This window comes from Camelina sativa, chromosome 14, assembly GCF_000633955.1.
Source record: "Camelina sativa cultivar DH55 chromosome 14, Cs, whole genome shotgun sequence".
NCBI classification, from domain to species: Eukaryota; Viridiplantae; Streptophyta; class Magnoliopsida; order Brassicales; family Brassicaceae; genus Camelina; species Camelina sativa.
The window spans coordinates 29,185,656-29,207,615 of NC_025698.1; the positions used below are offsets into that span (position 1 = coordinate 29,185,656).

At 34.0% G+C, this 21,960-nt stretch overlaps 7 protein-coding genes across 11 annotated transcripts in view; 2 read left to right on the forward strand and 5 right to left on the reverse strand.

Moving 5' to 3' along the window:
* The window catches only part of LOC104742800 (3-deoxy-manno-octulosonate cytidylyltransferase, mitochondrial), a 2,588-nt gene extending 1,151 nt beyond the window's left edge, over positions 1–1,437 (reverse strand). Inside the window, exons 1-5 of one of the 2 annotated variants that reach the window (XM_010463852.2) lie at positions 1,134–1,437; positions 793–838; positions 571–657; positions 346–470; positions 87–226 (exon numbers count right to left, since the gene is read on the reverse strand). In XM_010463852.2, coding sequence (XP_010462154.1) covers positions 87–226; positions 346–470; positions 571–657; positions 793–838; positions 1,134–1,358 — 623 coding nt within the window. In that variant the 5' untranslated portion in view covers positions 1,359–1,437. The remainder of the gene's footprint in view (positions 1–86; positions 227–345; positions 471–570; positions 658–792; positions 839–1,133) is intronic. The other variant, XM_019235254.1, reaches the window with a different exon arrangement.
* LOC104744112 (putative RING-H2 finger protein ATL19) lies at positions 2,109–2,754 on the forward strand. Its single transcript, XM_010465130.1, has one exon. The coding sequence runs from the start codon at positions 2,299–2,301 to the stop codon at positions 2,752–2,754; it is 456 nt and encodes a 151-aa protein (XP_010463432.1). The 5' UTR covers positions 2,109–2,298.
* Positions 4,217–4,992, forward strand: LOC104742801 (putative RING-H2 finger protein ATL19). The gene has a single exon (XM_010463853.1). The coding sequence runs from the start codon at positions 4,392–4,394 to the stop codon at positions 4,929–4,931; it is 540 nt and encodes a 179-aa protein (XP_010462155.1). The 5' UTR covers positions 4,217–4,391; the 3' UTR covers positions 4,932–4,992.
* LOC104742802 (putative ubiquitin-conjugating enzyme E2 38) lies at positions 5,165–9,855 on the reverse strand. 2 transcript variants are annotated; one of them, XM_019235351.1, is made up of 8 exons: positions 9,725–9,855; positions 9,519–9,621; positions 8,357–9,130; positions 8,193–8,256; positions 7,968–8,107; positions 7,565–7,876; positions 7,105–7,353; positions 5,165–5,418 (listed from the first exon to the last, which is right to left on the reverse strand). In XM_019235351.1, the coding sequence occupies exons 2-8, from the start codon at positions 9,591–9,593 to the stop codon at positions 5,353–5,355; spliced, it is 1,680 nt and encodes a 559-aa protein (XP_019090896.1). In that variant the 5' UTR covers positions 9,594–9,621; positions 9,725–9,855; the 3' UTR covers positions 5,165–5,352. The 2 variants fall into 2 exon arrangements, with proteins under 2 accessions (XP_019090896.1, XP_010462156.2); XM_010463854.2 differs by lacking the exon at positions 5,165–5,418 and adding an exon at positions 6,510–6,682 and having other exon boundaries at positions 7,043–7,353.
* LOC104742805 (cytochrome c oxidase copper chaperone 2) lies at positions 10,490–10,854 on the reverse strand. Its single transcript, XM_010463856.2, has one exon. The coding sequence runs from the start codon at positions 10,851–10,853 to the stop codon at positions 10,635–10,637; it is 219 nt and encodes a 72-aa protein (XP_010462158.1). The 5' UTR covers position 10,854; the 3' UTR covers positions 10,490–10,634.
* Positions 12,130–12,729, reverse strand: LOC104742806. Its single transcript, XM_010463857.2, has one exon. The coding sequence runs from the start codon at positions 12,664–12,666 to the stop codon at positions 12,214–12,216; it is 453 nt and encodes a 150-aa protein (XP_010462159.1). The 5' UTR covers positions 12,667–12,729; the 3' UTR covers positions 12,130–12,213.
* On the reverse strand, positions 13,790–17,017 carry LOC104742807. Of its 3 annotated transcripts, none has more exons than XM_010463859.2 (11): positions 16,844–17,017; positions 16,585–16,635; positions 16,168–16,489; positions 15,802–16,071; positions 15,499–15,715; positions 15,307–15,416; positions 15,013–15,215; positions 14,814–14,917; positions 14,543–14,730; positions 14,258–14,457; positions 13,790–14,136 (listed from the first exon to the last, which is right to left on the reverse strand). In XM_010463859.2, exons 3-11 carry the CDS (start codon positions 16,310–16,312, stop codon positions 13,948–13,950), a joined length of 1,626 nt encoding a protein of 541 aa, XP_010462161.1. In that variant the 5' UTR covers positions 16,313–16,489; positions 16,585–16,635; positions 16,844–17,017; the 3' UTR covers positions 13,790–13,947. The 3 variants fall into 3 exon arrangements, with proteins under 3 accessions (XP_010462161.1, XP_019090849.1, XP_010462162.1); XM_019235304.1 differs by lacking the exon at positions 16,844–17,017 and adding an exon at positions 16,815–16,836; XM_010463860.2 differs by lacking the exon at positions 16,844–17,017 and adding an exon at positions 16,725–16,787.

The window sequence follows — 21,960 nt, forward strand, 5'->3', positions numbered from 1 at the left end:
AAAAAAAAAAAAAAAAAAAAGCATATGAGGAAGAATAAGATACTTCATGTAATTGATATACACAAGAAAAAGGTAAGAAAAAATACTTGTTATAAGGAATCAAACCCCTCGAGAAATAGATAGCATAGCCACGGTTGTCAACCACACATTTAACTCGGTTAGGATCAACCCCGTCTTCTGGTTTCAATGGTGTCACCGCTGTGCTAAACACTGCATCTGGTGTTACCTAAAAACCACAACCATAAGAACACTATTTAACAGCATTCAAACGAGTTTAAACATTAGGATCATAACTCCAGTCCAAGACGAAACATATAAGATATCCAAATAAGCATTTTACGAAACCTGAAGTGCTTTGACCACACCGTCTATAATCTCAGGGTCAATGAGTGGTTCATCTCCTTGAATGTTAACAACCACATCATACTTCTTCTCCAGCTTTTCTAGCGCTTCGTTGCACCGCTCAGTGCCTACACATCACCCAAATGATACATAGCTTTAGCTACAAAACCAGATTCCCCCAAAATAAGAATGAGAAAACCAAAAGATTGAAGAAAACAGTGTACAGACCATTTCTACAAGACTCTGAAGTCATGATGACATCTGCACCAAATCCACGACAGCACTCCGCTATCCTTTCATCATCAGTAGCTACAACTGATTAAATTAAAAACACACAACGAAATCAGACATCTTGTAATCTCAACAATCACAATCACAATAGAATTCAAACCAATGAAGCTTCACAGAACAGATCTTATATACAAGTAGAGATTCTGAGCCAAACAATACCAACGTGATCAAGCGTAGTAGCTAATTTTGTCCTCTCCCAAGTCCTCTGTTCAACAAAAGCGAGAAACAAAAACAAAAACTTACAAACATATACAATTTACCATCATCAAAATTGCATGTATACAACTATACAAGGCACAAAAGATTCAAACTTTATCTAGATCCAGACTGAGAGATAACGAAAGTATAATTTTTTCAAAACAAACACACTTCAATGTGTAATCTATTTAAGCATGAAAGTTTCAGTAAATTCGCCTAACTAACTAAACCAGATCCGACACAACGATACTGAGATTAAAACATAGAACAGAGAGATATTGAAAATATAACTAAGGAGGAACCTGGATCATGGGTTTGCCGAGGATTTTCACGAGAGGCTTACCCTCGAAACGAGAGGAAGCGTAACGTGCGGGGATGATTCCGACGACCCGGCTCCGGAATTTTCTGGTTCGACCCAGATACGCATGTGCTCCAATCGCGGCTGCAATCGCCGCTCCAGCTAATATCCCGTGTACAATCCACGTCTTTTGAGAAGACGAAGACGAAGAAGAAGAACACATTGCCATCACTTTGCTCCGGTGAGTGTGGGAGAGAGTGACACAGAGAAAGAGAAAGAGAGATTGTTCGGTTGAAAAAGCGGTGGCCGAGCCAGCGAGAAAAGAACCGGTTTAGTCCGGTTCAATTAGACTTTATGACCAATTTAATTCCTTACAAATGTCAATTTTGCTAAATACTCCCTCCTTTCATAATATAGGGTATTTTGATAAGTATTTTTGTTTCATGATGTTTCCAACTTTCTATGCAATATTTAGATTAAATTTATATTTTATATTATGCAGACTTATTTATGATTGGTTAAACTTTTTAAAAGTAACTTTTTCTTAATATACGTGTTTTCACTAAAACATTCTATATTTTGAAACGGACAGAGTAGTAAATAGTAATTCCTTCAATTATGGATTGTTGTATTAAAAAAAAATTGTGGAATTTAGTTGGATAATAACTCTAGTTTTGGTAACTAAAATTTTGTTCAATAAATAATTTAAAAGTGGAAATATTTTCAGATATAATGAAAAAAATAGGTTTTATCATTTAAATTATATATTTTTAAAACAATTGACTTTTAAAAATCACATCTTCATCTTTTTTTTTTAACAAAATGAAAAAAAAAATCCAAATCACTATATAAATTTTTACCAAATCCAGTTAGGATAATTTAAAACAAACAAAAAAAGTTGTTGTAAACTTTGCAAATGATAGAATCAGATAGATAATAGTTTAAAAGATAATAGAACTAGATAACATAAACCTGATCTATGAATTTTGAAACCAAACACTAAACTTAGAATCCACACAAATCCTCACTGCCTTATCGTAACCAACCAAAAAAAATTCAGCTTTCATGACTAAAAATGTAAACCTGATAAATTCCTTGGGTTGTCACCTGATAGTCAATATTTTGAACACAACCTTTAGGAGCCTTGTTTCTTGTTATTAAGAATCAATATGAGCTCAGAAGAAGATGTGTTAAGTGTCATCAGCGTTCTTGGTCTCGCCTTATTCATCGGTCTCTGCATCTTGCTCGTTGTTCTTATCGCAACCTCAGCTATCATTCTTGTAATCTACGCCATCATCGACTGCGTTCTCAGGCCATTCTTAGGAACATGTCTCGACCTAGATCTCGAAACCGGGGTACAAAGAGGCCAACCACGCGCTAGAGTCGTGAGTTACCACGCAATCATCCAGAACGGTCTACGGTTACCAGATTCCGCCGAGAGAGAAAGTAAAAAGTGCGGGATGAAACAAAGCGCAATCGAAACCCTACTCCCGAAGTTGCTTGTCGGACAAGGCAACCATGAGGATGAAGAAGAGGAGAGGTCACTAGAATCAAGAGAATGCGCGATTTGTCTCGGTGGTTATGTCGTTAATGAAGAATGTAGAGTGTTTCCNCGCTACAACTGATTAAATTAAAAACACACAACGAAATCAGACATCTTGTAATCTCAACAATCACAATCACAATAGAATTTAAACCAATGAAGCTTCACAGAACAGATCTTATATACAAGTAGAGATTCTGAGCCAAACAATACCAACGTGATCAAGCGTAGTAGCTAATTTTGTCCTCTCCCAAGTCCTCTGTTCAACAAAAGCGAGAAACAAAAACAAAAACTTACAAACATATACAATTTACCATCATCAAAATTGCATGTATACAACTATACAAGGCACAAAAGATTCAAACTTTATCTAGATCCAGACTGAGAGATAACGAAAGTATAATTTTTTCAAAACAAACACACTTCAATGTGTAATCTATTTAAGCATGAAAGTTTCAGTAAATTCGCCTAACTAACTAAACCAGATCCGACACAACGATACTGAGATTAAAACATAGAACAGAGAGATATTGAAAATATAACTAAGGAGGAACCTGGATCATGGGTTTGCCGAGGATTTTCACGAGAGGCTTACCCTCGAAACGAGAGGAAGCGTAACGTGCGGGGATGATTCCGACGACCCGGCTCCGGAATTTTCTGGTTCGACCCAGATACGCATGTGCTCCAATCGCGGCTGCAATCGCCGCTCCAGCTAATATCCCGTGTACAATCCACGTCTTTTGAGAAGACGAAGACGAAGAAGAAGAACACATTGCCATCACTTTGCTCCGGTGAGTGTGGGAGAGAGTGACACAGAGAAAGAGAAAGAGAGATTGTTCGGTTGAAAAAGCGGTGGCCGAGCCAGCGAGAAAAGAACCGGTTTAGTCCGGTTCAATTAGACTTTATGACCAATTTAATTCCTTACAAATGTCAATTTTGCTAAATACTCCCTCCTTTCATAATATAGGGTATTTTGATAAGTATTTTTGTTTCATGATGTTTCCAACTTTCTATGCAATATTTAGATTAAATTTATATTTTATATTATGCAGACTTATTTATGATTGGTTAAACTTTTTAAAAGTAACTTTTTCTTAATATACGTGTTTTCACTAAAACATTCTATATTTTGAAACGGACAGAGTAGTAAATAGTAATTCCTTCAATTATGGATTGTTGTATTAAAAAAAAATTGTGGAATTTAGTTGGATAATAACTCTAGTTTTGGTAACTAAAATTTTGTTCAATAAATAATTTAAAAGTGGAAATATTTTCAGATATAATGAAAAAAATAGGTTTTATCATTTAAATTATATATTTTTAAAACAATTGACTTTTAAAAATCACATCTTCATCTTTTTTTTTTAACAAAATGAAAAAAAAAATCCAAATCACTATATAAATTTTTACCAAATCCAGTTAGGATAATTTAAAACAAACAAAAAAAGTTGTTGTAAACTTTGCAAATGATAGAATCAGATAGATAATAGTTTAAAAGATAATAGAACTAGATAACATAAACCTGATCTATGAATTTTGAAACCAAACACTAAACTTAGAATCCACACAAATCCTCACTGCCTTATCGTAACCAACCAAAAAAAATTCAGCTTTCATGACTAAAAATGTAAACCTGATAAATTCCTTGGGTTGTCACCTGATAGTCAATATTTTGAACACAACCTTTAGGAGCCTTGTTTCTTGTTATTAAGAATCAATATGAGCTCAGAAGAAGATGTGTTAAGTGTCATCAGCGTTCTTGGTCTCGCCTTATTCATCGGTCTCTGCATCTTGCTCGTTGTTCTTATCGCAACCTCAGCTATCATTCTTGTAATCTACGCCATCATCGACTGCGTTCTCAGGCCATTCTTAGGAACATGTCTCGACCTAGATCTCGAAACCGGGGTACAAAGAGGCCAACCACGCGCTAGAGTCGTGAGTTACCACGCAATCATCCAGAACGGTCTACGGTTACCAGATTCCGCCGAGAGAGAAAGTAAAAAGTGCGGGATGAAACAAAGCGCAATCGAAACCCTACTCCCGAAGTTGCTTGTCGGACAAGGCAACCATGAGGATGAAGAAGAGGAGAGGTCACTAGAATCAAGAGAATGCGCGATTTGTCTCGGTGGTTATGTCGTTAATGAAGAATGTAGAGTGTTTCCGGTTTGCAGACATATCTATCATGCGCTTTGTATTGACGCTTGGCTTAAGAATCATCTCACATGTCCTACTTGTCGTAAAGACTTACCAGAATCATGACGACAAAGCCCGAGCTTCGTTGCCTAAGCTGTACATAGATATGTTGTCTCTCTTCTTCAAGAGATCTGTAAAATTATTCAGACACATTTGCTAATGAAACATAGTCGGAAACAGAACACAATTGCCATCTGTTCCTATGTGACCATCAAATTTTCGGTTTGATTTTAGTTTTGTTCCTACGCCTATCAGATGGGAATTAGAAACTGTTACGTGTAAGTTTATAGATTTTTCTCGGTGAACTCTTAAAAAATAAAAATCTCTTAACTATGTAAAATCTGAACAGAAAACTGTTAAAACCAAATTATAAATCAATTTTTTATCAAGTTAAACTGTACATATGAGAATTACTTCTCATGTCAGTATCTCAATCATAAGAAACTGGGTGAAATAGGACTTTTTTTTTATTATTTTGGTATTTGGCTCACCTCGATGATCTGCTTCTCTTACGGTTAGTATTATTGCTCTGATTCCTTATGTTAGCATTGAACTCAGGTGGTTTTGGTTTCTCTGCAAGCNTTTTCTTAATATACGTGTTTTCACTAAAACATTCTATATTTTGAAACGGACAGAGTAGTAAATAGTAATTCCTTCAATTATGGATTGTTGTATTAAAAAAAAATTGTGGAATTTAGTTGGATAATAACTCTAGTTTTGGTAACTAAAATTTTGTTCAATAAATAATTTAAAAGTGGAAATATTTTCAGATATAATGAAAAAAATAGGTTTTATCATTTAAATTATATATTTTTAAAACAATTGACTTTTAAAAATCACATCTTCATCTTTTTTTTTTAACAAAATGAAAAAAAAAATCCAAATCACTATATAAATTTTTACCAAATCCAGTTAGGATAATTTAAAACAAACAAAAAAAGTTGTTGTAAACTTTGCAAATGATAGAATCAGATAGATAATAGTTTAAAAGATAATAGAACTAGATAACATAAACCTGATCTATGAATTTTGAAACCAAACACTAAACTTAGAATCCACACAAATCCTCACTGCCTTATCGTAACCAACCAAAAAAAATTCAGCTTTCATGACTAAAAATGTAAACCTGATAAATTCCTTGGGTTGTCACCTGATAGTCAATATTTTGAACACAACCTTTAGGAGCCTTGTTTCTTGTTATTAAGAATCAATATGAGCTCAGAAGAAGATGTGTTAAGTGTCATCAGCGTTCTTGGTCTCGCCTTATTCATCGGTCTCTGCATCTTGCTCGTTGTTCTTATCGCAACCTCAGCTATCATTCTTGTAATCTACGCCATCATCGACTGCGTTCTCAGGCCATTCTTAGGAACATGTCTCGACCTAGATCTCGAAACCGGGGTACAAAGAGGCCAACCACGCGCTAGAGTCGTGAGTTACCACGCAATCATCCAGAACGGTCTACGGTTACCAGATTCCGCCGAGAGAGAAAGTAAAAAGTGCGGGATGAAACAAAGCGCAATCGAAACCCTACTCCCGAAGTTGCTTGTCGGACAAGGCAACCATGAGGATGAAGAAGAGGAGAGGTCACTAGAATCAAGAGAATGCGCGATTTGTCTCGGTGGTTATGTCGTTAATGAAGAATGTAGAGTGTTTCCGGTTTGCAGACATATCTATCATGCGCTTTGTATTGACGCTTGGCTTAAGAATCATCTCACATGTCCTACTTGTCGTAAAGACTTACCAGAATCATGACGACAAAGCCCGAGCTTCGTTGCCTAAGCTGTACATAGATATGTTGTCTCTCTTCTTCAAGAGATCTGTAAAATTATTCAGACACATTTGCTAATGAAACATAGTCGGAAACAGAACACAATTGCCATCTGTTCCTATGTGACCATCAAATTTTCGGTTTGATTTTAGTTTTGTTCCTACGCCTATCAGATGGGAATTAGAAACTGTTACGTGTAAGTTTATAGATTTTTCTCGGTGAACTCTTAAAAAATAAAAATCTCTTAACTATGTAAAATCTGAACAGAAAACTGTTAAAACCAAATTATAAATCAATTTTTTATCAAGTTAAACTGTACATATGAGAATTACTTCTCATGTCAGTATCTCAATCATAAGAAACTGGGTGAAATAGGACTTTTTTTTTATTATTTTGGTATTTGGCTCACCTCGATGATCTGCTTCTCTTACGGTTAGTATTATTGCTCTGATTCCTTATGTTAGCATTGAACTCAGGTGGTTTTGGTTTCTCTGCAAGCTCCTTGACTCCTAGTTTGAAGAATTCATCAACCACTGTCTGCATAGAGCTAGCTACATCGGCCCTAAACTTCTTGGAGCCGCTCTGGCTAGTTTGTTCAAGGTCCTGGACTCCGCCTTTAACCATCGATCCAAGAGGAACTCCATTTTTATAAGCATTGCACGCTTTCACTATGTCGTGAGACCGGAGAAAGTAATGGCTACGAGCAAACTCCTCAAAATGCTGCACATTTCATCACAACAACAGTTTTAACCCCAAATTTCATGAAAAAAAAAAACAAAACAAAAATCTCATTTTTGCAAAAAAGTTTCATCTTTTCCTCAAATACAAATGAAGATATGGGGAATAACATTAAAAGTACTGCATTCACGACTATTTTAAACCCAAGTTTCAAAAAAAAATCGAATAATGGAGAATTTGAGTAATTATTTACCGTGGGTGGTTTCCTCATGCTGTAAACCATAGTCCTCAACGACAATATGAATACGTTCTCACTGTAAACTGTAGAATGGGCCTCGCCTGATGGAGTCCCCTTGCTCCGCTCAAAGCCAGGTTCGTTAAAGTATGGTTTTTGATTCAAGATGAGTGCTTGGATTGAGACAAGAAGCTGTAACATTGTGGACTCCTTTGGAAGCCATTTCTCCCTCGTGCTACCGGACCAGGTACCGAGAAGACTCAAGCATACTTTACCACAATTGTATAGATTCGGGTTTATTCTAAGCCCTCCGGAATGGTAATAAACTTTCTGTCAACAACAATTTAAACTTCCAGGGTCATTAAGGGTTTAGAAGAAAAAAGACAGAAACACATACTTGAGAATGTTCCTGAGTACATACTGGTGGCACTGAAGGATAGGTATCTGGGAACTGAATATCAAAAAAGAAAAGACCGTCATGGTAAGGAGTTCCCTCCGCTCCAATAATTACAGCTCTCAAAAGATCCATTCTTGATTCACAGGCTCTGACATATATTGCCTCTGTTTGCAAAAGTTGTTAAATGTAAAGAACAAATAGGTAAAAAAAATGTTTGCAAGCATTGATCTGCATAGTGTATACACCAACCTGGCAAATCTTTCTCAAGAATCTTCCAATCTTCTTGAACCTTTTTGACCCAATTCTTCGAGTGCTGATAAGATAAAAGAGAGGCGGCGGGTAAAATTTACAGTTGTTGAAAAATGAAAGAAAGATTAAGGAAACAACCCCGGAGATAATAAATTTATCATCACCTGCTTTGAAGATTTCCCCTTAGAAGCATAGTGATGATCTGAGATATCATCAACAGTGTCAAATCTTTTAAAATCTCGCAGAAAATCTTGCTTAGCTTTCTTAACATTGGTAGAATTCTCAACTGAAGAAGTAACCCCAGCCGCTATAGGCTGAAAAGAACTAGCAGAAGCATCATATCTAAAAGAGTTTGGAGTAGGATTAGGGACCATAACTACACCAGGAGTCTGAGGTTGAGCCACAGAAAACGATGCAGAAGGATAGGCAGCCTGATTGTGCTGTGGCAAAAACGAACCAGAAGAATAGATAGTCTGATTGTGTTGAGGTAAAAAGGAACCAGAAGAATAATCCCATGATTGAGGAACAGTAGCAGCTGGCAGATATGAGTTTCCAGTCTCTTTCATGGACTGACTTCTCAAAATGCTTCCACTTGATTTCCCTGTTCCATTACTGCTAGAATGTAAACCCCAAGGTACCATGACCTCTGCACCAGCTGGGACATTCTTAGGATCAAGAACGTCTTGAAACATTGAGTAGTCATCAACATCAATTGGTTGATTAGCTACTTTACCAAAAGGGTTATTATGACCATAATAGTCGTGGAACGTCTCTACGTTAAGCGGCGGATGATGAGATTGAACGTTGTTGTAAGAAACGGAGTCAACTTGTATTGCCTTCCCTTTATTCTTCTTATGAACAACATTGTTATTATTATTAAGAACACCACCACCACTGCGGAATTCATAACTTTCCACATCAATCACTTCAGGAAAAGCCTACAACAAAAGATAAAGCAGCAAACTTTACAATCAACTACGACTGACAAAACAAGATACAAAAAAAAGAACAGAGAAACAAGTGACAATTATCAAAAACATTCACAAGAAACAAAGCTTTTGATTTCACAAAACCTAAAGCTGATCTCTTTCAAACTTAGAAAAACAGTAAGAACACAATCAATACGAATCATCAAGAACAAACCCATCAGTTCGATAAACAGTAGAAGCATTAGTAAACGTGAGCAAAGAACGAACCAAAACCCTAAATCAAAAAACAAAACCCTAACACACCAAGATGATCATCACGCATCAACGATAACACTAAGAGAAATAAAACCCTGCACAGAGAAACAGGGCCATTGAAAAAAAGAAAAAAAAATCAGACCTTTCTGGGTTTACGATTCCTCGAGCCAGAAGCGATCAGAGGAGGAGGTGAGATCTCCACAACGTCGGGCTCCATTGACGAAATTCCCAAAGTTTGATTCTTTCTTTTGTAAACAGAAAAAAAAAAACCCAAAACAGTGATTTTAATAGAAAAAGATTTATGCGTCGAGATTATAGGAGAGAAGGAGAAAGGGTTTTATAAAGTACCTCACTTCACAATTCGCGCCGGAGTGTATATAACATAAACACACACCCAAAGGTCCCAAACACAACAGTGAGATAGATTTTAACTCGATCGCTTTGAACACTCTTTTTTAAACAAGCCAAACTCCACAAAACTTTTCTCTTCACAAAATCTTAATTAAATTATCTTTTTAATTAAGTCAATGAGGACTAAATAAATAAACCAGAAAAAGGTCTCTGCTATTGCTGACGTGGCACAATCGACGGTGCTGATACGAATAATATTAGGTATTTTACAGCCGTTGGATATGAGGGTCGGGTTTTTTATGATTAATCCGACGGTTGGTAATTCACAGATGGAATTAGAAAAAGGGAAGAAGATATAAGAAAATCTTGTAACAAGATTACATTAACTAAAATAATGTATTTAGTTATTGGTTTTATTAATTTCAGTGATAAAGATTAAGGAAAATCTTGTAACAAGATTACACTACTCTTAACATTCGCATCAAAAAAAAAAAGATTACATTAACAGAAATAAATGTTTTATTTATTTCAGTGATAAAGTTGACATAAAAAAAAAGCAATAGCATGTTGACCAGCAAAATATGAAGTTTAAAATTTGAAAATATATACTACAAAAAAAAATCGCTGATATGAATATAAATATATATATATATATATTGGAGTAAAAAAAAATGTTTTTTTTGAGTCTTTTGACCAATAAAGCCATTTTATTGCTCTGATTTATTTTGGTTATAAAGTTGGAATATACATGGAAGTGGGATATATAAAAAAAAATCACAATATTTGAGTGTGGTGTTTTTTTTGGGCCAATGTAACCCTTTTTCGGTTGCTCTGTTTATTACATGATGATGACTGTTGTGTAAATTCTCAAAAAAACAAACAACTAATCTTTTAATCAAACACTCTATCAAACTTTGAAACCCTCGGATCGAAGACACAAAAGATGAGCTTCGATCCATTTCGTGCAAGCGGATTCGCCGTGTTTTACAATGCACTCATCTCTTAGCTTCTTAGTATCAGGACAAGCACAACATATCCTCTTCTTTGGTTTTGTCTCCGTGACAACCACATCTTTGCTTGGCTTCTCCAAGGAACACGCACTGTCTTGTGCTTGTGAACCACTCATCCCTATTCATCACAGTCTCAGAATGTTACGCCAAGAATACTCAAAACCACATTCAACAATAACAAGGTAAAATGTCGGCTAACATTTGATGCTTTAAAGGATAGATCAAGACAAGACTAACAAATATGAAACATTGATCATTTGAAAGCTCTTTAAGATCAATTGGCAAATTAGAAACAAGAACAAGTAGCTAACGTTTGATGCTTAAAAAAAGCTTACATTCATAGAAGTAGCTAACACATTTTATGCTTAAGCAAAAGAGTTAATAAATTATTCTTCAGAATACATATTTTATTTGTTACTGATTATACCAACAAGTTATAAAACCTCACATAATCTTAACTGATATAAACCAGTAAACTTATAAACTGGTATTTAAACCACAATGCGATAGAGAGATTAACCTTCTTAATAAACACGGCAAGATCCAAAACTAATTTACTTAGTTATACTAAAAAACCAAGCTTTACATGAATCTACCAAAAAAAAACACATTTTTCTCCTCAGCGACAATTAAATTAGTTAAACCCCTAAATAAACTTAAAACCCTAAACCCCAAATCACAAAATCTCATCCCTTAATGAAACAATCTCATCAAATACCAAATTATAAGCCGATTTAGGCAACATTCCAATCCGATTGAACAACCAATCAAACAAAATTCAGAGAAAAAGAAAGGAAAAAAACTAATAAATTCATCAGCACAATCATAAGATTCTCAGATTGAAAAAAAAAAAAAGAAAAGATAAATCGAGACAAAAAGGAGCTTTAGAGATTAACGAAAGAACTGACCTTTTGATCGGCTTGACGTAGAAACGGAGCACAAAGCAAGAATCTTGAGAGACACAACAAAAAAAGTTAAAAAAACAAAACGCTAAAGAAGGAAGAAGAAGAATAAGAGAGGAAATGTTGAAGACTGTTTGACAAAAAAAAAAAAAGGAAATGTTGAAGACTTTAACTAATGGGCTTAAAAAGGGCTACATCAGGCCCATTTAGCTTTTTTTTTCTTTCACAAAAGTGACAAAAGTAAAACAAGTTTGTATAATTGTCATCACACACACTAAATTAAACCAAAATTAAAAAAAAAAATCTCAGATTCTTATTTTACAATGAGCTGAATGATGCATTTACCAAATATAGAAGAATCTACATTGGAAACTGAATTTTTTTTTTCTTCTAATCCATGATCTTCTGATATCTATGATTTTGTTTGAATCTGATCTTGTCTGAATCTATTATAAGCTTTTTTCACACTTCCTCTTTAATCAAATCTGAGGATCCAAGACTATATTATAATATAACATTGTTTTTATGCTTATCCCACAAGTTTTTTTTTAAAGAAAAAAAAAAATCAAAAACATCAATCATACTTCTCTCTCCATGAATAAACAAGGAAAAAAACCCAAGAAACGGCCAAAGCAATGTCTCCAAGAGCTTGTTTAGGCCATTCATAAGCAAGATCTTCAATTTTCCACTCGAACAAGACCCTCCACATTGCCATTAACACGTATAGAACCACAGAGCCACCGGCAAAGAAGCTATGAAAGTCTCTGTCTTTCACAAACGAAACCATAAACAGAACCAAACCGATTGCGAAGAGAAGCAAACCAGAGAAAGACTGAGAAATCTGTATGAGCAGCTCATCGTGTGGCGTCGATCCTTTGAGTTTGCTAGCAATCTCACTACCTGGTCCAAAGATTGAAGCTTTATCTGTGTAGAACATCATTAAGGTTCCGCTAGTAAGCGCAATTACAGAATGGAGTATACAGATTACACGGAACAGAGATGGATGCATCGAATTCGCTGTAGTCATGAAAAAATAAAGGAAGAGACTTTTTGATTTGTATCTGAGTTTTTTTTTTTTTTTTTTTTTTNATTAAAAGTTCAAAACTTTTTTAAAAAAGAGAAGATCTTTTAAAGGATGAAAAAGGGAAGTTTTGGTTCACGGGTTTAATGTGGAAGGAGCTAGATACTAGTTTGGGAAAGCAACGAAGAAGCCATGAAGGGGGAGAGGAGAGGTAAGGTAAGGTATGGGGGACTTTGGCTTTTGTGTAGAAGAGGAGATGATCTGATTTAGGGATTTGGACTTTGATAGATTCCATGATTTCTGATTTCTTTTAATCTTTTTACTTAATTTTTTGTTTTTGGGTTTAATTGTGTGTGGGTCACTCTTCTAGAAAAGAAAAGCTTTAGACAATTTCAATCCCCACGTCCCAACTAATTATATTAATTATATAAATTAATCAGAGAATTTTATATAAGGGAAAAAGATTTGGGTTGCAAAATTTATACTATTATTCTTTTTTTTTTTTTCTCAATGAAATTTTGAGGTGGAGAAATAATTAAAAGATTCCAGGCAAAAATACAAAAGTAGAATAATTGAAAGTAGTAATTAATCTTTGTAGGGTCGAAGAAGAACCCCATCGTCATGGTCATTGACAAAGTTTCTGGAGCTATATGTGTTAATATGTATATACTAGTATTTTATTTTGGATTTGGAGTTTTTGTAAATATCTTCTCCTTTTTATTCAAAGATATTTTCTTTTGTGAATCAGGAAAATAAAAATGTCAAAACCCAATGTTTCCTTCGTCGACATAGAGGGTGATTGGTTGGACTATTAAACTATAAGATTATTTATGGACTGTGTGTAGTTGTAAATTTTTTGATTTGATACAGAATTGTGGTAATTTAATGCCAAGTGGAAAAGACTCCATCAGTTACTACTGACAGCAGGCCCACTTCAACGTTAATAATTATCCATAGCCGACAAAACAAGTGTCCACCGGTTTAAATTTCTACCGGTTATCATTTCGGTTTACTATTACTAACCGATTCACAAGACAAGAGTATAAAATTTGCTGCTTTCTACTAAGATCATAAACACGAACGTAAAGAAACAATAACAATGGTTGAAGAAAAATCACAGTATACTATAAAATTGGCCAAAGACATATATATATCAGTAGATTTTAGTTAGAGGACAAAATTTCAAAACTCACGAGATTCGTTTCTTCTAACTACTTGGAACTGTAACAATCAAATAAGCAAAAAATATTGCAAGAAGAAGGAAAAATGTGGAATCTCTTTATCTCTCTATCTCATATTTCTTCCACCAGCTGAAACTTTCCGGTGACGCCTTTTTCCACGTTGTCCCGGGGTCTTCTTCCCTGTTGTGGCTTTACCACCAACTAATCTTCCGCGTGGTAAAGCCGGTGGCTCCGGAAGAACCCTCGAAGAAGGTCGAGGAGGCCTCATGTTCATCAAAACGTCTCTATGATAAACCTATATATATATCATCAAGAGAAGAAGAATAAGAGAAGTCTCATCTTTTGTTTTTTTTCACACACAGCAAACCAACTCTTAAACCGAAACAAGTTTAGTTTTTCTTGCTTGCTTCTTATACCTGTTTCACAAAGTTGCGTCTTTCACAGTCCAAGAACATATTGATGCTCCAATCAACTTTTTCTCTTATCTTGTCTCTTGCAATTGCAAAGCTTATTTGATCTCGGGATGTAAACCGATCTACTTCGTTGAACCAAACACATGTGAAAAGGTTTGTGATCGGTATGTGTTCTCTTATGATTGTACACCCTTCAGGAACATCTGCCAAAAGATTCAATTGAGCTCAAAAGAAAGAAAGAGATAATTGGGAAAATTTTCAATATCTTCATATGCTTAAAAACCATACCACTTGTTATTGGAAGCTTAGCCTCGGTATAAGGTGTTAGACCTTCCTTCTTGTAGAACTCTATTTGGTAATCAATTGAGGCATTGTCGTATTTTCTTGCGGCTTTATTAGCCTCAGCTTCTACAAACACATCAAAACGTCGGTAATGTCTCGAAATTGCGAAACTAGAATTCGTTCTCCACAAGAACCTGAACATTCAGAAGACAAATAAAAGTTAACAGATTTGGCCTGGACATACAATTTCAAGCAAGAGAGAACTGAATATATCTACCTTTCAAGGATTTGATATGGATCAACAACAAGCTGGAGCTTCGCATCAACCCATATAGAGTACCGGACATTTGGGAATAATCTATGCAATAGAAGCTTTGGAACCTGTAAAAGTGCATCATCATTATACCCAGCTCACATTTGTAACACACAGAAACAAACAAATCTTAGCTACTATTAATTCTCTCATATCTTTCAACCTTTCCATTACGCCGTGCATCAGTATAAGGGACATTATGTACAACAATGATCCTCCACAATCCCACTCTCTTGTTATCTTCTGTATAACTCGACGTGTTCTTAAGGTATAAATGTGTTTCTTCATCAACAAACATGTAGAATGGGATGTTCGTCCTCGCCATTTCACTGATGTTCACAGGTTCTTGTATTATGTCATACTTTCCTGAGAAAAAAAAGATTGGAACTTTGTAAGAAGGGCAAAGATATCCAAACTATAGATGTCACACAGGAAAATTCTCTTTTAAGCAAATTACCAAATATCGCTGAGGCAACAATCACATCGTGGAACTGGTCCAACTCATGAAGGATATCCTCATCGATGTCAAAACCAGTTTGATGACCAGGTTTTGTTCCATTAACAAATCTGCAGAAACAAACACAGGAATCAGAAAAGTAAAGCCCCGTGGCTGAAGAAGAAACCATGGAGTTAAAACCTAGAAGCTTACCCGCAATGCACTGTCATGGACTCTTTTATGTCAAAGGAATTGGTCCTATCCTCAAGGGAAGGATAGCCTCCAAAATCAGAGCCTCCTTGACTTTCTTCATGTTTTACAGGATTCTCATCACGGATAAATGTCAAATTCTTGAGCACAGGAGATTCAAATGGAAGCTTTGGCATATGCGCTAAGGCCTCTTCTGGAGGTAGATAGCATACCGGACACGCTGGAAAAAGAAAAAATGGAGAAGGTAAAAAGCAAGTTCTTGCAGGGTCAGAGCAAAACACTAATGGAATCGAAGAAAGAGCTTACGTCGTGGCCCAGGCCTTCTCATTCCAGGTGGAGGAGGAGGAGGAAATGAAAAACTATCGCACGGATGGTGATGCGTTGAAGGTAAGGACGGAGGAGGATGGTTGACGTCTACATCACTTCCTCCAATGCCATTCCACATAAAAGAATCTCTAATATGATCATTCTTAGAGTTCTCTGTATAGAAAGAAGTCAATTCTCTACTTACTGGAGTTTGGTTGCTTCCAAAATCCATCGTCTGAATACTCTGATGAATGTTTGGACTATTACTCTCTGTTGTGATCACAATGCAGGGAATTACCAACAGATTCCAGTAGCGAAACAAAACCATTCTTAATTGAAGATATCAAAAACTTGAGAAGTGATTACCTTTGTTGATAGTGTAGGAACCCAATACAAAGACAACAAACGCAAGGCTAAGAAGGAGAAGCATTGCAACTCGCCGGCGACCTAAGTACCAGCAACATAAGAAGGAGAGAGACCTTTCCTTCTCTTTAGAATTTGAAGTGAGCATTGTGAAGAAACAAGAAGACAAAGGCTCAAAAGCTCAAAGTTTGAGTAATTGCAATGAGCCATAACTCTGAAATCCAAAGGACATTGACAGTCATTGTCTCTTAAACCCTCTAGATCGAACTCTCATATCGAAACACTTTCTCAGTCAGATCCACCCCCCCCCAACAAAATTACAAACCTAAAAAAAAACATAAGCAAAACCAGGATTCACTTCCATATACATTACAGAAGACGAAGCACAGAATCAATTGACAAAAAAGGTTTGAACTTTACCAGCACACGTATCGATTTTGATTCGAATCCGACCGATTGTGAAATTCTGACCTGCATTGGCATGAAAAAGGATCAAACTTTAATCACATCACGATCCAATCCAAACTTTTAACACACTCATTGGCCTCTGGGGCAAGTACCCATCATTAGAGATTCGTGAATTGAACAGTACCCACGAATCTAAATCTAGCCCCAGATACGAAAAAAGGAGAAATTTTTGCATAAGATACCTACAGATTCGGGGGAAAAAAGATATTACCTTTTTGGATGATTACAGTTATGTTCCAAATTCGTATCTGGATTTTACAAAACAAAAAAATAATCAATGATTAGTTTTTGTGAATGCGTCGCCAAAGTTTTTACACTGATCCCTTCGATCTGGGGTAAAAACATTTAGTGCATGTTTTGGATTTGTCAACGATTTAGTGTATTTTTTTCTTCTACGTTACTTTTGAGGGTTGAGTATTAAAATAAGTCATATTCTGAATTTAATATATATATATATATTTTTTTTAATTATTACAGTGGGAGATGTGTTGTGTTGATGTCTTTACTGATTAAGATCTGTATGGTAGATTTAGGATATACATCTAATTCATATTTTTCCTATTATAAAGTAATTAATTAATGGTTATTCTATTTCTAAAACAATATTCCCTCTCTGAAAACACGCATGTTAAGAAATAGTTACTTTTAAAAAGTTTAACCAATCATAAAAACAAGTCTGCATAATATAAAATATAAATTTAATCTAAAAGTTGCATAGAAAGTTGGAAACATCTTATATTATGAAACAAAAAAAACTTCTCTAAACATCCTATATTATGAAACGGAGGGAGTATAAAACTAGTGCAAACCATATATAATTAAAACGTATATGTCCCCTCGTTCGTTCTTCACAGAAAAGAGAAAACATTACAAATTAATACGTAGACACATGAGAGGGCTTTTCTGGAAGTTAATAACGGCAGTGTCGATATTCGCTATCCCGATATCACTCTATAGTGTGTGTTCTTCAATGTGTTGGTTGCATTACACAACCATCGTCGGTTTCACAATCTTGTACACGTCGATGTTACTTGCGTTACAACTCCCCACAACTAGTAGTGTCTACAATGAAGATGAGCTTCCTTTACCTTACGCACGTATGATATATTCCCTCATTCTTATGACGACCGTTTATTCTTTCTCCTACAATTACCCAACTGTGGATGTCTTGGTCTACGTTTGCTCCATGTTTACGTTTGGATACGCCAGTTTCAACATTAACTCTCCTATGCAATTTGAACATGCACGCTGGACCTTGATCTTCGGTCTGTGTCTCGGTTTCTCCGGATTCAAGTTAGGTGAATTTTGTAGCACACACTCTTGTCCATTGATGTCTTCTTTTACTTGGATTTATTTACACTGCGGGGCTCTAGCTAGGGTTAATGGATATGGCTTCTATATTTAGTTAGGTTTCTTTATTTTTTTCGTAAGGATCAAATTTATTATCCCGGGGGGTTACTTCTTTTGAGATTAACTCAAAATCAGATTAGGATTGATCAAATATCCATTATTAATTTATACTAAGATACTTATATAATCAAAGCAATATATACAATGAAGATACATATATATATATATATATGGGAAAAATGCCGAAAAAATGCGCAACTTTCAAATTTGGGACAAAAAAAACCTGAACTTTCAAGATGTCATTTTAATTCTCAAGTTTGGGTTGACTCTTTCATTAAATAGCAAACTTGTGTTGACCTGGCCAATTTAGACATGGTGTTAATCACCGTTAGAAACTCGAAAACGGAGTTAACTATCTGTTAACGGTCTCCGTCTACTCCAAAACGACGTCGTTTCTCTTAATGAAGAAACTTAAAACCCCCAACTCAGTGGTCAATGAGACTGAGTTCGTCGGAGACAGTGGATGCAATGGAGACTGTGGAGACTGAGGAGGCAATGGAGACGGTGGAGACTGCAGAGACAACGGTTCGCAACCCATCTGAGAGTGAGCCTGTTTCAAACCCACCCGAAGTAGTGACTGAGATACGACGTTGTTTTGGAGTAGACAGAGACCGTTAACAGATAGTTAACTCCGTTTTCGGGTTTCTAACGGTGATTAACATCATGTCTAAATTGGCCAGGTCAACACAAGTTTGCTATTTAATGAAAGGGTCAACCCAAACTTGAGGATTAAAATGACATCTTGAAAGTTCAAGCTTTTTTTGTCCCAAATTTGAAAGTTGGGCATTTTTCGGTATTTTTCCTATATATATATATATATATATATGATTGTGTTACTGGAAAATACAAGATATCTTTAAAGTTCTCGTGCGTTGACAGAAAAATACAAGATGTTTGGCAATTTAAACTGAAAGAAGAAAATAGTTTATTTATTTATTTTTTTAATGTACTATTTTAATACTAATTTTGCTAATATAATCTTTGTTAGTTTTAGTGATTTAGTATATAATTTGTGGTATATTGCACAACAATTTTTCATAATACAATCTTAATTAAATTAGTTTGATTCGACATATTTTATATTGGTCTTGTTAAAATAGTAAAATAAGGATTTTACCTATATTGAGGTATCATATTAATGATATTTTATTTTTTAGTATTATCAATTCAATCATGTAATATTATATAACCCGTCGTGTCATATAATTCATTTGTGTTATTTTGAAAATTTTATATGTTTAAATATTCATAATTTTAAACTTTTTATTAAGTTTAGACATATCAGTTATAAATTATAAAATTCTATAATTTACTATATACGGTAAATTTACGATATATGTATGTTGAATACACACTTTTTATATTATTTGAGTAATATATGTTCGTTTAAAAAAATTCAAATCACAATATATGCAGAAAAAATATACATTTTTACCAACTTTATGTATTATATGATGATTCACTACATTTAAATTTTAAAATCAAAAAAAAATGTTAGGAGAATATTTTTTTAATATGAAATAAATCTTCTAAATATCTATATTAATTATAGAATATTATATATATATATTTAAAATATTTTAATTTTGTTTGGTTATAAAGATAGTAGGGAGAATTAACTAAATTTGTTTAGATATGAATATGAGTATTAAATAATATTAAATGTAAAAACTTTCTAAAACCGATTTATGAACAAAAACTGGTGCAAAATATTAGTATAGATATTAAAATCATTATGGAAACCATATATGTCGGTTCCATAATTTTCTATATTTGTTTTATTTATTAATTATTATGTGTGTTTCGTCTATCATATGTACCTCTACAAATATAACCCTTGAAAATACAAAACACATCATTTTAGTTAAAACTACAAAAGTGAATTTTCCAAAGATGAAATAGTTTTAGTACGATGGTATCATACGTATGGTTTGGTGAATGAATGAATTGAGAATACGTTGGTACATATATTAGACCCGTACTCTGAACAGTTTTTATAAGAGAATGGGACCAAATTTGTTTTGTTGTCTAAAATGGAGATGACAAGTTCATTAAATTCGGTTGTAAACTTGTAAGCATAATGTGGATAAACACCTCTTCTCCAATTATTAGGCAAACGACCTGATGCTGACGATTTATTGTTTTTTTTTCTTAAATCTTTATAACTCTAGTATCAAACTAATCAAATTTGTGTGTATATATAATATACCCATATTATATCATTACAAATCTGATATCAATCAAAAGAGTGTTACTCCTATTTTATAATGCCAGTAATGGGAACATCAATACACATATAAATATATAATTGTAGTATGACAATAAGATTTTATTATTTTTGAATGCGGTGTAAACTACAATTAGTTGACCATTCATGCAATTATTGTTTTTTATTTTAATTATAGCAGAATTTTTAAAAAGCCTTTCAATCAATCCGAAATAAACCAAACTAGAAAACTGTATCTAAAAGTCAGGTAGGTAGCAAAATAGAAATTAGTTGGTGACTAGAAATTGTTAAAATTTACTTTATTTAAACTATAACGTCCCTATATTAAAATCTATCTCAATTTCATTAGTGCAGGGAATATGGGAATAAAATAAATAAATTACATAACCAAAAAAAAACAAAATAGAAGCGAAAACGAAAAGGTTTTTGACGTTTTACCCCCACAAAACTTTTAATACTCTCGTTGCATGAACATGCTAGCTAACGCGCTTTAGATATTACAAATCTAAAAGATTCACATTTTTATCATTTATTCATTAAAGAATACAATTTTAGTTTTTTAAAAACGATAGAAGAAACAATAGTTATTTTTAACTATAATATATGTGAAATAAGTTTGTCTAAGAGTTCAAACAGCTTTAGGCTTTCAGCAGTTTAAAATGGATAAATTTGTCTGTAAACTAAACTGTTTTTATTTACTGTTTATAACTTATAATAATACATAAGGAAAAACATAGAAAGAATTTACTGCGGATCAAATAAAAACTGCTTATTACATTGAAATAATTTGAGTTGACAACAATTTATTGTTTGTTCTAAAAAAAATTAGACTAACTGATGATAAATTAGTTTGCATTGATTGTAACATCCATTCAAAGTCGAAATTCAACCAAAACATATTTTTGCATACTAACAATTTTATGCCTATGTTTTTGATATGTGTTGTGCCTGTTTAAAAGTTACTTATTATCTATTTTAAAAAACTGTATGTATTTTAACCCAAAAAAGGTTGTATGTATTTTAATCTATTTTAAAGATCTTATCGACATTGACTCTTGTAGATATAGTCCTGCAACTTATCTTCTCTTCCGAATTTTTTTATGATTTTGAAAATTCCTCTTTTAACTTTTATATTGTAATTTTTGTTTTTCGTGTATTGGATTTAAGCTTTTGGGGATATCTCTGTTTTCTTCCAACTTTAGGATTTAAAAAATGCATTCTATATGTGTATTTTACTATAATACTGAAAGTCCTCGATGAAAAAAATATAAAAATTTAACCTTTACTTTTTCTATAGTTGAGAAGAAGAAGAATTTTGATTTGTTTTTGCCTTTAGGATTAATAAAAGATTAAAACTTAAAAGAGTGATTAAGAGCGCGTGTTTTTAACGGATCGCATCAAGAATGTCTTTTCGTATAAGCTTAAATTATCATTTCCCACACACAAAAAAAGCATAGTCGTATTAAGTTATTTAACTGCACATTAATAATTCTTTTTTGTTTTTAAAGTGAAAAAAATTTCACACTACCGAACGTATTTATTATTATTTTTATTTTGTCAACAAAAAAAATGAAAAAAATCATAATAATGTTTATTTTTGGAGTTTGCAAATTTTTACTTTTAATTCATTCAACCTTGTTCTGCTTCAACACACATGCGTCTCTCTGAAATCTCTCCGCCCCCCCCCCCCC